This window comes from Schistocerca americana, chromosome 7 (assembly GCF_021461395.2).
Source record: "Schistocerca americana isolate TAMUIC-IGC-003095 chromosome 7, iqSchAmer2.1, whole genome shotgun sequence".
Taxonomy (NCBI): Eukaryota; Metazoa; Arthropoda; class Insecta; order Orthoptera; family Acrididae; genus Schistocerca; species Schistocerca americana.
In genome coordinates this window covers 133,815,929-133,829,900 of record NC_060125.1, presented here as the reverse complement: position 1 = coordinate 133,829,900, position 13,972 = coordinate 133,815,929, and the positions used below count along the sequence as shown (strand labels likewise).

General features: G+C 42.8%; 1 protein-coding gene across 1 annotated transcript in view; it reads right to left on the bottom strand.

Annotated features, from left to right (window-relative positions):
- LOC124622575 (myrosinase 1-like) overlaps positions 1 to 13,972 on the bottom strand; it is a 103,790-nt gene that overhangs the window by 21,796 nt on the left and 68,022 nt on the right. Inside the window, exon 8 of the mRNA XM_047148324.1 lies at positions 3,015 to 3,130. Coding sequence (XP_047004280.1) covers positions 3,015 to 3,130 — 116 coding nt within the window. The remainder of the gene's footprint in view (positions 1 to 3,014; positions 3,131 to 13,972) is intronic.

The following is a 13,972-nucleotide window of genomic DNA, read 5'->3' as shown; positions in this document are numbered from 1 at the left end:
TTGAACGCAGTAAACTGCGCCTTTTTTCTCTTATCCTTTTTATCTTGTTTTCTTCCTAGGTGCCAAATAACAACGAAAATTATTTTTCTCGTCTAGTAATTCTGACTTTTTCACTATTGAAATAATTTTCATAAAAACACGTTTATCTATTTACGTTGTTATTTATTCATAATGTAGGTTTTTTTCATCACCCTTCTTTCAGATATTTCGTCTCTCTTGTAGGGGTATACTAGTAGGAAAAAAAAACGAAGAACTTGTGCAGCTTTTCAGTGAGCCACGAAAGCACAAAATCCATTTTTATACCAGGAGTAAACTCGCCCAAAATAGGTTATATCTTACAATCCAGAATGAGATTTCCACTCTGCAGCGGAGTGTGCGCTAATATGAAACTTTCCTGGCAGATTAAAACTGTGTGCTGGACCGAGACTCGAACTCGGGACTTTTGCCTTTCGCGGGCAAGCGCTCTACCAACTGAGCTACCCAAGCACGACTCACGCCCCGTCCTCACAGCTTTACTTCTGCCAGCACCTCGTCTCCTACCTCCCAAACTTTACAGAAGCTCTCCTGCGAACCATGCAGAACTAGCACTCCTGAAAGAAAGGATATTGCGGAGACATGGCTTAGCCACAGCCTTGAGGATGTTTCCAGAATGAGATTTCCACTCTGCAGTGGAGTGTGCGCTGATATGAAACTTTCCTGGCAGATTAAAACTGCGTCCCGGACCGAGACTCGAACACGGGACCTTTGCCTTTCGCGGGCAAGCGCTCTACCAGTTCCCGAGTTCGAGTCTCGGTCCGGCACACAGTTTTAATCTGCCAGGGAAGTTTTATAGCTTACAATGTTAGCAGATGCCACCATAGTCCCTTGTCTCTGCTCACGCGCAGCGTCCAGCATACTCGGAAATTTATAACTCCACGCTCTGCACAGTCCGATCACTGACGTCACAGACACACTCGCATCTTGGTTGCTTGCTGATTTACGTGCAAACACCAAAGTTGATTGATTTGCTCGAAGAGACGAAACAGCGAGGTAATCGGTCTCGTTGGATTAGGGAAGGATGGGGAGGGAAGTCGGCAGTGCCTTTTCAGAGGGACCATCCGGGCATTTGCCTGACGCGATTTAGGGAAATCACACAAAACCTAAATGACGATGGCCGGACGCGGGATTGAACCGTCGTCCTTCCGAATGCGAGTGCAGTGTGCTAACCACTGCGCCACCTCGGTCGGTCGCAAACACGGAAGGCACGCGCGCTTCGAGTAGTCGATTCTGACCAGAAAGTTGCTCGTGCAAACGGGCTTAAAACAGCGTGTTCTGCTGTGCGATAACAATACACTGTTCGAAGTACGGAAGCAATTTTTTTGTTTGTTCTTAAATAAAGTGCATAGCTCTCTCTCGTGTTCTTATCCCGTAGGTAGCAGCGTAAATGCGGGATATTACGGCCGTAAATACCTTTCTATAGAAGCGTTCCTACCGTTACTTTTGCCAACTCTAAGGGACTCTTATGGGACATGATTATGTCGTCTCTCGCTATCTGCGTGGGATAAGTTCGTTAAAGTGAAACGTAGGCCTGGTGAATATTTGTTATTAAATAAAACTGATGTAACGCTGAAGATCCGTATATTTTTTTTTAATTATCCCGTAGCGGTGATGGATTGGCCCACATTTTTACGTACAGCGTCCTGAAAGTATTGGCTATTTGTGCATCACTGGGGAAAAAAAGGTAAAACCGTAAAAAGCAGTCGTGTGCCTACAGAAGGTACTTAGCAGGAGACTATTTGTGACTAGATAATGCATTGCGGGAATTTTAAAAAATTCACAGACCAGTATTTACGTATGTGTTCTTGAAAAATCCGTGAGATTAGATAAAAACCCGTATTTACTTGCGTTTTCTTAAAAATCTGATTAAATCGTTACGAAACTTGTACTTATGCGTATCTTCTTGAAAAGTGAGGGAAAATCGTTAAACAGCTGCGAAACCCATGTTTACGGGTGTCTTCTTGAAAGGTGGAGGAAAATCGGTGAAATAGCACCGAAACCGATATTCACGTGCAGATTCTTAAAAAAAGTCGGTTAAATTACCCCGAAATCGTGAATAGCGTCATATGTTGCGCAAAATAGCATTGGCTGCAATGCTCTGCCAGAAATTTGAGAAAACAGGAGCCAAAACGATTGGATGCAGTACCGTGCTGTAAATCTGCGAATATCATCTGAATTTAGTGCTACTGCTGCTTTCGCGAGCGAGGTGCAGTTTACGAATGCCAAATCCCCTCTCAGGATTGCGGTGGTGGGGATTGGACCAGTAGGAGCACATTGCGCCAGTGGGGGAAGGAGACGCAGTTTTGGGTAATAAATTACGAATTTTATGACGACAGTTATCACTTTAAGCTAAAAGAATTTGACCACTAGTTAACTCCTGGGTAGACATGAGCACAAGTGCAACACTCGGAAGCCATCTTGAACATAAATTACGGCAATCACAATCACAGTTATAGTTCATTAATTATGTTCTAAATAAACAAAACAAGGGCAGGTTATTCACATAAGAGACATTAAACTGGGCTAGGCTAAGTGACTGGTTTGTTTACAAAAGGAGAAAAATGGGGGCTTCGGGGTACTGTGCCAACCACCCCACTGTTAAGATTATGATGGTACGTTGTTTGAATTCATTTAAATGACTCTTATGACTGCAGCCGGATGCGCTGACTCCCACAGTTGTGCTTGGATTATACGCCGCACCAATGACCCTATAGTAATCACTGTACATCCAACTTTGTGTTTGAGCGAATGCACCTCTTAGCTCTCTGCGTGTCGCCACTATAGGAACGACTGTAAGTTACTACTTACAAGTTTACATTCAGTGCTTACCTTCCTCAGATATTGTTGCTAAATACTATAATTTTCACATGTCTGATGATTGCGTCTGAGGGGCGAAACTGGTTAGGGAATCGATTTGTGTGCGAGTTGTGGTTTCTTTATATGAATATTGAATATTTCTAGTAATGGTAATAGCTTACTCTAGAAACGGAAGTGATGACGCCAGAGTCGCGGGTTTTGGACGGCGATATACCAGTCACGCCTGACGTCACGTAATCTGTTTGATAGTGATTCACTCCAATAAAGTCAGCCGATCCTGCAAGAAAGATAATTGCTGTAACTTAATCCACGTTATAACACAAAGAGAGAACAATATAGGACAGAATTGTATCAAGGTAGCTGGTATTGTCTCGTGCAGCTGTTATCGGTAAAAATATTACTTTCGACAACTATTACACTTCTAAGTAACACTATCTATTAAACAATGATGTTAATGTATGGCAGTTATTACCTCTGTTTCCAGTGATGTATATAACTGTTGGTCCTCTTATTATTTTCGTGTAGCCATTAAAGTGTAACAACAAATAAAGTTCAGATTAAGGACAACCCAAAATAATTTATTGACGGCAACTCGTACTCCACTGACGAATTTCTCAACAGAATCAACTGATGTGTATATATCACTAACAATATCAAACAATCAGAGTATTATGTAAAATGTGTCTTCTCTACATCTCCAGTGCAGTAATATTACTAATATAAATAAACGTTGCAAATGCAAACTGATTTTCTCTTTGACATGTGGCTACTATAGTCTAAGAACTACAGCATGCACCTCAGAGTATTCATCATCATCATCATCATCAGCCAGTTCAATCATTAAATGATGTAGCCTCTTCGAGTCGTGGATTCAGGTAGGCTTTCAGCAGTCTTCTCCAAGTGGGACGGTCTTGGGCAGTTCTCTGCCAAGTGATACCAGCGATCTTCTTGATGTCTTTGTCCCATCTCTCTGGTGGTCTTCCTCTAGGCCTCCGGTGCTCTCTCCACTCCAGTACTAGCTTCGTCCATCTGTTGTCTTTTCTTCTTGCGACGTGGCCAGGCCACTGCCATTTCAAGGAACCTACTGTCTCCAAGACGTCATTAACCTTCGTCACAGACCGGATGTCATCTGCCCTTTTCCTGTCCTTTCTTGTATAGCCCAGCATTGATCTCTCCATGGCTCTCTGTGCTGTCCTAAGTTTCCCTTTTGTAAATGAGTTCAGTGTCCTCAGAGTGTTGCACCCTTCTATATTCTATGACAAGTTCGTTGTCAGCTTTTACATGAAAAAAGCGCATCCATCAGGAGCGTTTCATGTGGGATATGTGGCAGTTAGATTAGAAAATCTCTATTCCTTTGTAAATATATATTTTGTGTTCTTGTTTGAACGAAAACAGTGTAGCAGTAACCGTATCCAGAACCATTTGTTGTGAATTTTCAAAACTACGTCCTCCTCCACCTTTATTTTGTTTGCAAATGAAAATTCCAGATGCATCCGGTTTCCAGAGCTTCCTGTAAAATTGTACCTTCAATTCGCGACATTTTCTTTTCTCTTTTTACCAGCCAGTGTCGAAAACTACCAAAACGCTAATATGGAAAGTATTAGAGTAAATCTGAAAATTACCAGCCCGACAGCAATTTGCTGTGAACAAATCTAACACGAAATATACTCTCTCGCTTGAGTATGAGGGGTAATCAAAGAGGTTTAATTACCGTTAGCAAAAAATCAAGACTCGACAATGACATTTGGTGATATGTAGACACATATCCAAGATACAATTCTACTGTATTTTCTCGAGAATGGATGACTTGCCGAAGAACTTGATTGTACAAGTCCGCGGTGTAGAAGTACGCATTTTGATTGGTCAGGAAACGTTTCACCTTGAAAATCATCTTGGCGTCAGTAAAAATACAGCGGGCATTCTAAACCATTTTCACACCGTCACCATCTGCACCATGACGGCCTGGACTTAACAGTGATGTCATCAGCCTTATCGGTGACCTCATCACCCTTCTTAGTGTCAGCATAGTCCTTATCAGTGGGAAACCATGCCCAATTTCCTCCTTTCTCCCTCTCCTGCCCACCACCCTATCTCCAACCAATCATAATCCAATACTAAAAATGAAAGAATCAATCAAAATTCAAGAGGGCGGAAGTAACCCATTTCTGTCAGTGTGAAATTGAAAATCCTCTCCACCCACCAACAAAAAAATCCATAATGAGGGAAATAGCTCAATTTCACTTTATGCCCCAACCCCCCCCCCCCCCCCCCACTCTTTCCAATCAGTCACAGCGAAGTATTAAAAACAAAACAGCCAATCAGAAATCCAAACTGGGGGAACTACACTCCTGGAAATGGAAAAAAGAACACATTGACACCGGTGTGGCAGACCCACCATACTTGCTCCGGACACTGCGAGAGGGCTGTACAAGCAATGATCACACGCACGGCACAGCGGACACACCAGGAACCGCGGTGTTGGCCGTCGAATGGCGCTAGCTGCTCAGCATTTGTGCACCGCCGCCGTCAGTGTCAGCCAGTTTGCCGTGGCATACGGAGCTCCATCGCAGTCTTTAACACTGGTAGCATGCCGCGACAGCGTGGACGTGAACCGTATGTGCAGTTGACGGACTTTGAGCGAGGGCGTATAGTGGGCATGCGGGAGGCCGGGTGGACGTACCGCCGAATTGCTCAACACGTGGGGCGTGAGGTCTCCACAGTACATCGATGTTGTCGCCAGTGGTCGGCGGAAGGTGCACGTGCCCGTCGACCTGGGACCGGACCGCAGCGACGCACGGATGCACGCCAAGACCGTAGGATCCTACGCAGTGCCGTAGGGGACCGCACCGCCACTTCCCAGCAAATTAGGGACACTGTTGCTCCTGGGGTATCGGCGAGGACCATTCGCAACCGTCTCCATGAAGCTGGGCAACGGTCCCGCACACCGTTAGGCCGTCTTCCGCTCACGCCCCAACATCGTGCAGCCCGCCTCCAGTGGTGTCGCGACAGGCGTGAATGGAGGGACGAATGGAGACGTGTCGTCTTCAGCGATGAGAGTCGCTTCTGCCTTGGTCCCAATGATGGTCGTATGCGTGTTTGGCGCCGTGCAGGTGAGCGCCACAATCAGGACTGCATACGACCGAGGCACACAGGGCCAACACCCGGCATCATGGTGTGGGGAGCGATCTCCTACACTGGCCGTACACCACTGGTGATCGTCGAGGGGCACTGAATAGTGCACGGTACATCCAAACCGTCATCGAACCCATCGTTCTACCATTCCTAGACCGGCAAGGGAACTTGCTGTTCCAACAGGACAATGCACGTCCGCATGTATCCCGTGCCACCCGACGTGCTCTAGAAGGTGTAAGTCAACCACCCTGGCCAGCAAGATCTCCGGATCTGTCCCCCATTGAGCATGATTGGGACTGGATGAAGCGTCGTCTCACGCGGTCTGCACGTCCAGCACGAACGCTGGTCCAACTGAGGCGCCAGGTGGAAATGGCATGGCAAGCCGTTCCACAGGACTACATCCAGCATCTCTATGATCGTCTCCATGGGAGAATAGCAGCCTGCATTGCTGCGAAAGGTGGATATACACTGTACTAGTGCCGACATTGTGCATGCTCTGTTGCCTGTGTCTATGTGCCTGTGGTTCTGTCAATGTGATCATGTGATGTATCTGACCCCAGGAATGTGTCAATAAAGTTTCCCCTTCCTGGGACAATGAATTCATGGTGTTCTTATTTCAATTTCCAGGAGTGTAGTTCAAGTGTGCTCCACAGCCCACACCCCTCTTCCTCTCCTCTTTCTAACCAATCAGAGCATAATATTAAAATTATGTTTAAAACTGGCTCAAAGTTGCATTACTTTCGTTACATTTATGTAAAGACACACTGGATAGTGTACTACCTCCCTTCCCTCTTTTCCAATCAGAGCCTAATATTTTAGTAGTCATCAAAATGAAAGAGCTCAAAAGCATACAAATGACCAGAAGTATTTATAAAAATAAATCCATCATTAGCCACTGACCATCACTGCCCACTGACAAGTCACTTTCCTTTGGCACTCACTTTTCACTGGCAGTCACTGTCCACTGCAATCACTGCCCACAGACCATAATTTTTCACTGACCATCATTGTTCATTCACCATCATGGAAGCAATGATATCCATTTTTATGTTTCAGATGGGTAGAAAATGAACTTCAGAAGATATGAAACAGGCAAAACAAGCTCTTGCTTGAGATTTATCGTTTAGAAAGTCAGTTGGAAATTTTAAAATACCTTGGAGCACATACCGAGACATATTAAGTGTGGATATGAACTGGACTTAAGATAAGTCCTACTTTTCGTATCACATACTTATCGTATAAGACCATGCGCTGGTGGTTACCCTATGAAAACTAATCTTATCCATTTTTATGTTTCAGATGCATACAAAATTGACTCCAGAAGATTTTCAGATGCCGAAACAAAGTGTTGTTGAATGTTAATCAATTAAGTTTTAGAATGCCTTCTAGCATACTGAAAATCAGCTTAAGGAGTGGAAATGAACTGGACGAGCTTAGGAAAGGAATATGAACACCACAGTAAAACACCTGAAGCTACAGTGAGTTTAAAGAATCAAGTTCCCATCCGACTCAGTGAGTTTTTCGTAAAACAACATTGATAATACAGTGTCTAGTCATCCCTTAATAGAGGCATTAATGAGACATTAAGTTTCAGATGCGAATCCAGTCGTCCGTAATGTCAGATACAAGAAGATCTCTCCAGGTTTTAGCAGAGAAAATGTGGTTCAAGAAGCATGCACTTTGATTTTCCATCAAACCCATTTCTCAGAGATTGAGATAGCTATTCCGAAAGAAAAGAGATGATGACGTTAAAACCAATGCATTTATGAAATTCTTAGCTGTAGAAGAAGAAGATAATTATGACAAAGGAAATGATGAAGGTGATTATAAAGATGAAGAACAAAATTATGAGTGTTATCATATTCACAATTTGAAGATCGTCCCTAACAAATTACCAACAGATTTTGATCCAAATACATTCGTGGAGCGATTAGTATTTTTGCTAGCTTTGAAAGTAATAGGCAGTAACTGAATTGATACTGAAATACTGTCTACTGAAGCGGAGCTTCGAGAAGCATCGATTATTGCTTGAAGTTGCAGGAAAGTAAAGCAAAAGACTGCTAAGTTTCATAGGATAACATTAAATCTCACCTAGACTGGATAAGATGACGTGGGAAATACGTTGTGATTGTATACTATTTGTCAAAAGGAAGACATGATAATGATGTGAAGGTTACGGGTAATATTGAACTTCCACCAAATCTCCAGGAAGATGTAATGGTTTATAAACCAAAAGCAACAGTTGCTTCGTCACCTGAACAGCAGGTGGCTGTAAGAGCTTTTGACAATGCTCGGCCGTGTAAAATTTGTTTTCAAAAAGAGAGGGGACTTCTATTCCTTCCGTGTAGATACATCGCTGTTTGCGTTTCATCTATAGTAACAGCATATTTGTCGTAACAAATTCAGTATCCATGAATAGTTTTCACATATAAAGTGGGTTGTTAATATAAGCTATTCTACTTTGTGAAAAATTAATAACTGGTGTTAAAAGAACGTGATCCAGTGAGGAGGCTCACAACAATTAGATACCCCTACGATCGAAATTTCGTTGTTTACCGATCAATAATTTATTTTAGTAGTATCAACATGCAAGACATATGTTTTTTAATATGTCAGACAGACAATTTAGATACTGAAATACTTGATTTGCTTGCAAAGGGCGAGAACTTTCGGTAATTTTTACACGTGAGAGTAATACTGGTGCATTTTAAGCTGTAAATTAGCTCTACAGTAGTGCCCATGTGTGAGCAATTCTTACATATTTAATGCTTACACATTTAATGCTTAGTATCTACATCGAAGTACCGTCATCTTTTAACTTATAATTTACTTACGTAGTCCAATAATAACTGATGATGGTCGAAGTAGAGAGGATATAAAATGTAGACTGGCAATGGGAAGGAAAGCGTTTCTGAAGAAGAGAAATTTGTTAACATCGAGTATAGATTTAAGCGTCAGGAAGTCGTTTCTGAAAGTATTTGTATGGAGTGTAGCCATGTATGGAAGTGAAACATGGACGATAACTAGTTTGGACAAGAAGAGAATAGAAGCTTTCGAAATGTGGTGCTACAGAAGAATGCTGAAGATAAGGTGGGTAGATCACGTAACTAATGAGGATGTATTGAATAGAATTGGGGAGAAGAGAAGTTTGTGACACAACTTGACTAGAAGAAGGGATCGGTTGGTAGGACATGTTTTGAGGCATCAAGGGATCACAAATTTAGCATTGGAGGGCACCGTGGAGGGTAAAAATCGTAGAGGGAGACCAAGAGATGAATACACTAAGCAGATTCAGAAGGATGTAGGTTGCAGTAGGTACTGGGAGATGAAGAAGCTTGCACAGGATAGAGTAGCATGGAGAGCTGCATCAAACCAGTCTCAGGACTGAAGACCACAACAACAACAGTCCAATAAGAAAGTTGCTTATATTTTGACAAGCTATAAAGACGATTTAGAAGCGTAAATATTTAGTTTGAAGCTCCGCAGAGCTTGTAATTGTGGTACACCTACCTAACTATCATCGTAAACGTATGCTGCTTAACCTAAAAGCTCTTATCCCTAATGCCTATATACAAGCTGTGCGCATTTTAATAAGTAATATGGACAATTTAGATGCTAGAATATTTAATATGAAGCGTGAGTATGGTTGCAAAGTGTGTGAAGTCTATTTGCAATAACTAACTTTGATCTTATTTTTTCTGTCGATGCTTTACCTTTGCTTCCCCCATAGGCTTGTGATAAATAACGGTAGGAGATGATAATACACATAATCAGATTCAATTACACTTTATGTATTTAGACACTGTTGTGATGTAAACAATACGCATTGCTGGCGCATTTTTACGTACATTGAAGAATATTGCGACATCTGACAATCATCATGAAGATGAGGTAAAATAATAGTTACACTATGGTAAAACGTCAAGTAGGTTTCAATCATTTGCCATTATTGGCAGCAATTATATTTTTCTAGTCATACATTATATTCACTCTCTCGCCTGACACATACACTAAAGTTCACAGTCATGTTTTAAAGGTGCCACTCCGGCGGAAACGTGTGTAGTGGAAAATAACATTGCGATTCATGACATAAACATTACTCTTTTCTTCCATTGCTGACATATTTTGCGAACATTTTAGAAAATTGTGACATTTGGGAAGCATCATAGATGTGGAAAAATAATTATTTCAAGGATCTGTTGTGTGATGCACGAAGTATGGAGCACAGATCGAAGTTTAAACATTTTTACAAGTGCAGACATCTGTTGGTGACAGTGAGCAGCTGAGACACAAGTCAGCAGTTGATTTTTTTCACGTTCTTCAGGGTTTGCAGAACAATATTTAAAGTAAAACTCATCTTCATCCTTTATGTAAAAGTAATTTTTAATTACATTTGATAAGCAAATGTTGATTTTGAACTGGTTGTGCAGGATATGTTACATACCCATTGCGGTATTCCATAGAAACTGAGATATAGCTCCCAATGAAATTTGCCGATGCACTGGCGACACAGTATATAAACAATTTTTACGAGTCAAGTAGTTGCCAATGTTTTCGTCATTTTACACATTTCACGTACTTTTTTAAGTGTGTGACGTATTTTTTATAAATAATTCAGCTCGTTCGAATACTTTTGAGCATAGACACGATGGAGCTACACTGTAATTGATTTTGAAGACTGACCTCAGTCAGTGGTAAGACTGATGTCACTGATAAGCCCAGACCCTCATGATGCAGACGTAAACGACACGAAAAATGGTTCACAATGCTTGCTGTATTCCTACTGGCGTCATTCTGGAAATGTCTGCCACACGGTGCTTCATAGATGTGAGGAGAGATGAAGAAGCCACTGGGGTGCTATGTCAGGCCAATAAGGTGCGTGAAACAAAATTTGATAGACGAAAGAAGTAGGAAGCGTGATCGCGTGCTGAGCAGAATGAATCATGGTTCAGAAACATCCCCTTGGTCAGCTTCCCGCGACACTTCTTATTGGCAGCTGCACATAACGTCATAAGGAAATATCTTTAATATGCTGCTGTGACGCTTTGCTCCTTAAGAAAATAATCTGTTAACACCGCATCGTTACAGTCTCTCTCTGCCAATGATGTCGGCTCTTTTGCATTTTCGGCAGAGGTAAATCCACATGTTTTCACTGCTCCTTCATTTCAGGGTCGCAGTGATGCAACCACCACTCATCCGTGGTGACTAAGAGGGTAAAGAAATCTGGATTAGCGTGACATAGCTGCAAGAGTTCCGATGCTGCTACCGGGTTTTTGAATGTGTATGGGCAGTCGGGGAATCCAGCGGATGGCAAAAAGTCATGAAAGTTGTTGAAAATTGATCGACTGCTGATTTTTTGATGTGCCAATCTTTGAGGACCAGGCACTCGACCTCGCTTGTGAGTTCTTGTTCTTTACTGAAAACTTCTCTGCCGTTTCTTCCTAATTGAAAGGGTCAGCGGAAGAACTTAGTAAGGATTACTCTGACCACCATATCTACTGTATATTCCAATGCACCATACGCTGCGAACAAGTAATATCTCGTCTACCGATAGAGAGGGCTGATACACTAATTATTTTTTCTTATTACATTTTTATATTCCTTTCTTTGTATTTGTGAAAACACACAGTGTGAAAATTAACAAAAGCAACAAACTGCAGTGACTGATTCCTGACCAGAAATGGGGGAAGCAAAGTCCTGTGATCATGTGTCCGGAAACGCACGGCGTGCATGCAGCAACAAATCGTCCCAGATCAGAACTGTGTCGGTTTCACGCCACAACAGGTGTTCAAAGTGGTCTCCATCGGATGCAATGCACGCGCTAACACGTCGCATCATGGTTCAAATGGCTCTGAGCGCTATGGGACTTAACATCTGAGGTCATCAGTCCCCTAGACCTAGAACTAATTAAACCTTAGTAACCTAAGGACATCACACACATCCATGCCCGAGGCAGGATTCGAACCTGCGACCGTAACAGCCGCGCGTTTCCCAACTGAAGCGCTTAGAACCGCTCGGATACAGCGGCCGGCGTGACATCATGAATTGCCACACCCTTTCACACGTTCCGGCCCCTCTCTGAATAGCGTCACAGGCGTCGTGAATACGCTGTTTAAGGATCTGCACATCAAAAACTGGTGCAGCATACACAGCGATTTTCAGATGCCCATGAGGTAAAAGTCTAGAAGTCCGGTGATCTAGCAGGGTACGCTAAAGGGCCTTCACATCCTATCAAATGTCCAGGGAAGTCGATGTTTGAGTGTCGCCGAAATGTAATGCGGAAGTTGGGTGGTACTTCATCATGCAGAAACCACATAACCTTTGGTATTGCCAAAGGCATATTCTCAAGTAGTCCAGGCGGAGTATATCACAAAAAGTCCAGGTACATCCCCCTTCGAGGTGCTGTGCGATAATAACCAGTCCAAGTATATTGTCGCCAAGAATCCCCACCCAAACACTGATGCTGAACCGATACTAATGAAACGCCTCAACCATTCCCCGAGGATTGTCTGTAGCCCACAGATGAAGATTATGCAGATTGATGATGCCAGTTGTCGTAAAGTTTGCGTCGTCAGTAATGAGAACTGAAGACAGAAATCCCCTGAGTGCGATGGTCTGGTGCAAAAACCATCGACGAAATCCTTCCCGTAGAGGAAATCCGCTGCTGATAACCCTTGCACTCGTTGCAGGTTATGCGGATGGTATCAGTTGTCAAGCAGGATACACACAATAGTACTTTGGCTTACACCATGTTGGCGAGCCACTTGCCTGGAGCTCGTACTAGGACTCGTCTCAGCATCACGTAGATCTCCGTCCTCCAAATCTGGTGTAGTCTGCCGTCTAGCTGTACGTTCGTCTGTGTGAAAGCGTCAACAATCACACAAACGTCTAAAAAGAGCTTGAAACGTTGTCTGACATGGTTGGTGTCTGTTAGGGTAATTGTTTAGGTATAGTCATGCTGCCACTCGACCATTTCCATCTGCTTGGCCGTACACAAACACCATTTCGGCTTGTTCCCAACATGAATACCGGACCATTCTGCTGCTTACAGCACGGTGCTTCAATCATACAGCACAATCTTACAACACAAGGAACAACGGCAAGTAGAGGAACTTTCATTCGTCAGCGTCATCTCCTGTGGCAACGCAGCATTTCCGCGCACGTATTCATAGGACTGGTCCCGGCGGAGGTTCGAGTCCTCCCTCGGGCATGGGTGTGTGTTTTTGTCCTTAGGATAATTTAGGTTAAGTAGTGCGTAAGCTTAGGGACTGATGATCGTAGCAGTTAAGTCCCATAAGATTTCACACACATTTGAACTTTTTGTTTCATAGGACTTTTTTTTCCTCCATTTCCAGTCAAAAACGCAGGTTGTAGGTTTCATTAATTTTCACCTCGTATAACACGCAACTAGTCAAAATCCCCTCTTATAGGTTAGCATTTTATTTCGGCGATTCTTTCAGACCACATTTGCTTGACAACATTATGCCCCTCAGCGCCACCTAGCCAGTGTCTGACATGACCGTGCTTTTTCGCCTTGGAACAGCACTGTGTCGCAGAGGATTGCAGTGTGTACCAGGACTACATACATGTATTTTCAGTTAATTCCATAACTTTCTTTTTTTGAGGTGATAAGTAAATTTTTATGATTATCGCTTGTACGTTGGAGGTAATAGTTACCGAATGTAAAGTACTAACATCAAATCGTTCTGCGACAAGTGAACACCATAATATTTCTGAGTATCATTCTGTAAGGAACTGTGCTTCGTTTCCTCCCTTTCTATAAATCTAACAGAGGTTTCTCCTTTAAGGGGGATAGGAAGTCAAACGGGCAGTCTTGGAGCAGGAGAGACACCACGGGACATTTTAATTTCCACTGTCTGTACTTTTACAAATAAATTCATAAAACTTTGAAAGTATGATCAGGAATGATTCAGGATTCATACTCATAGCAGTGGAAGCTCAAAAACGTAACAAAATACATTTTTTT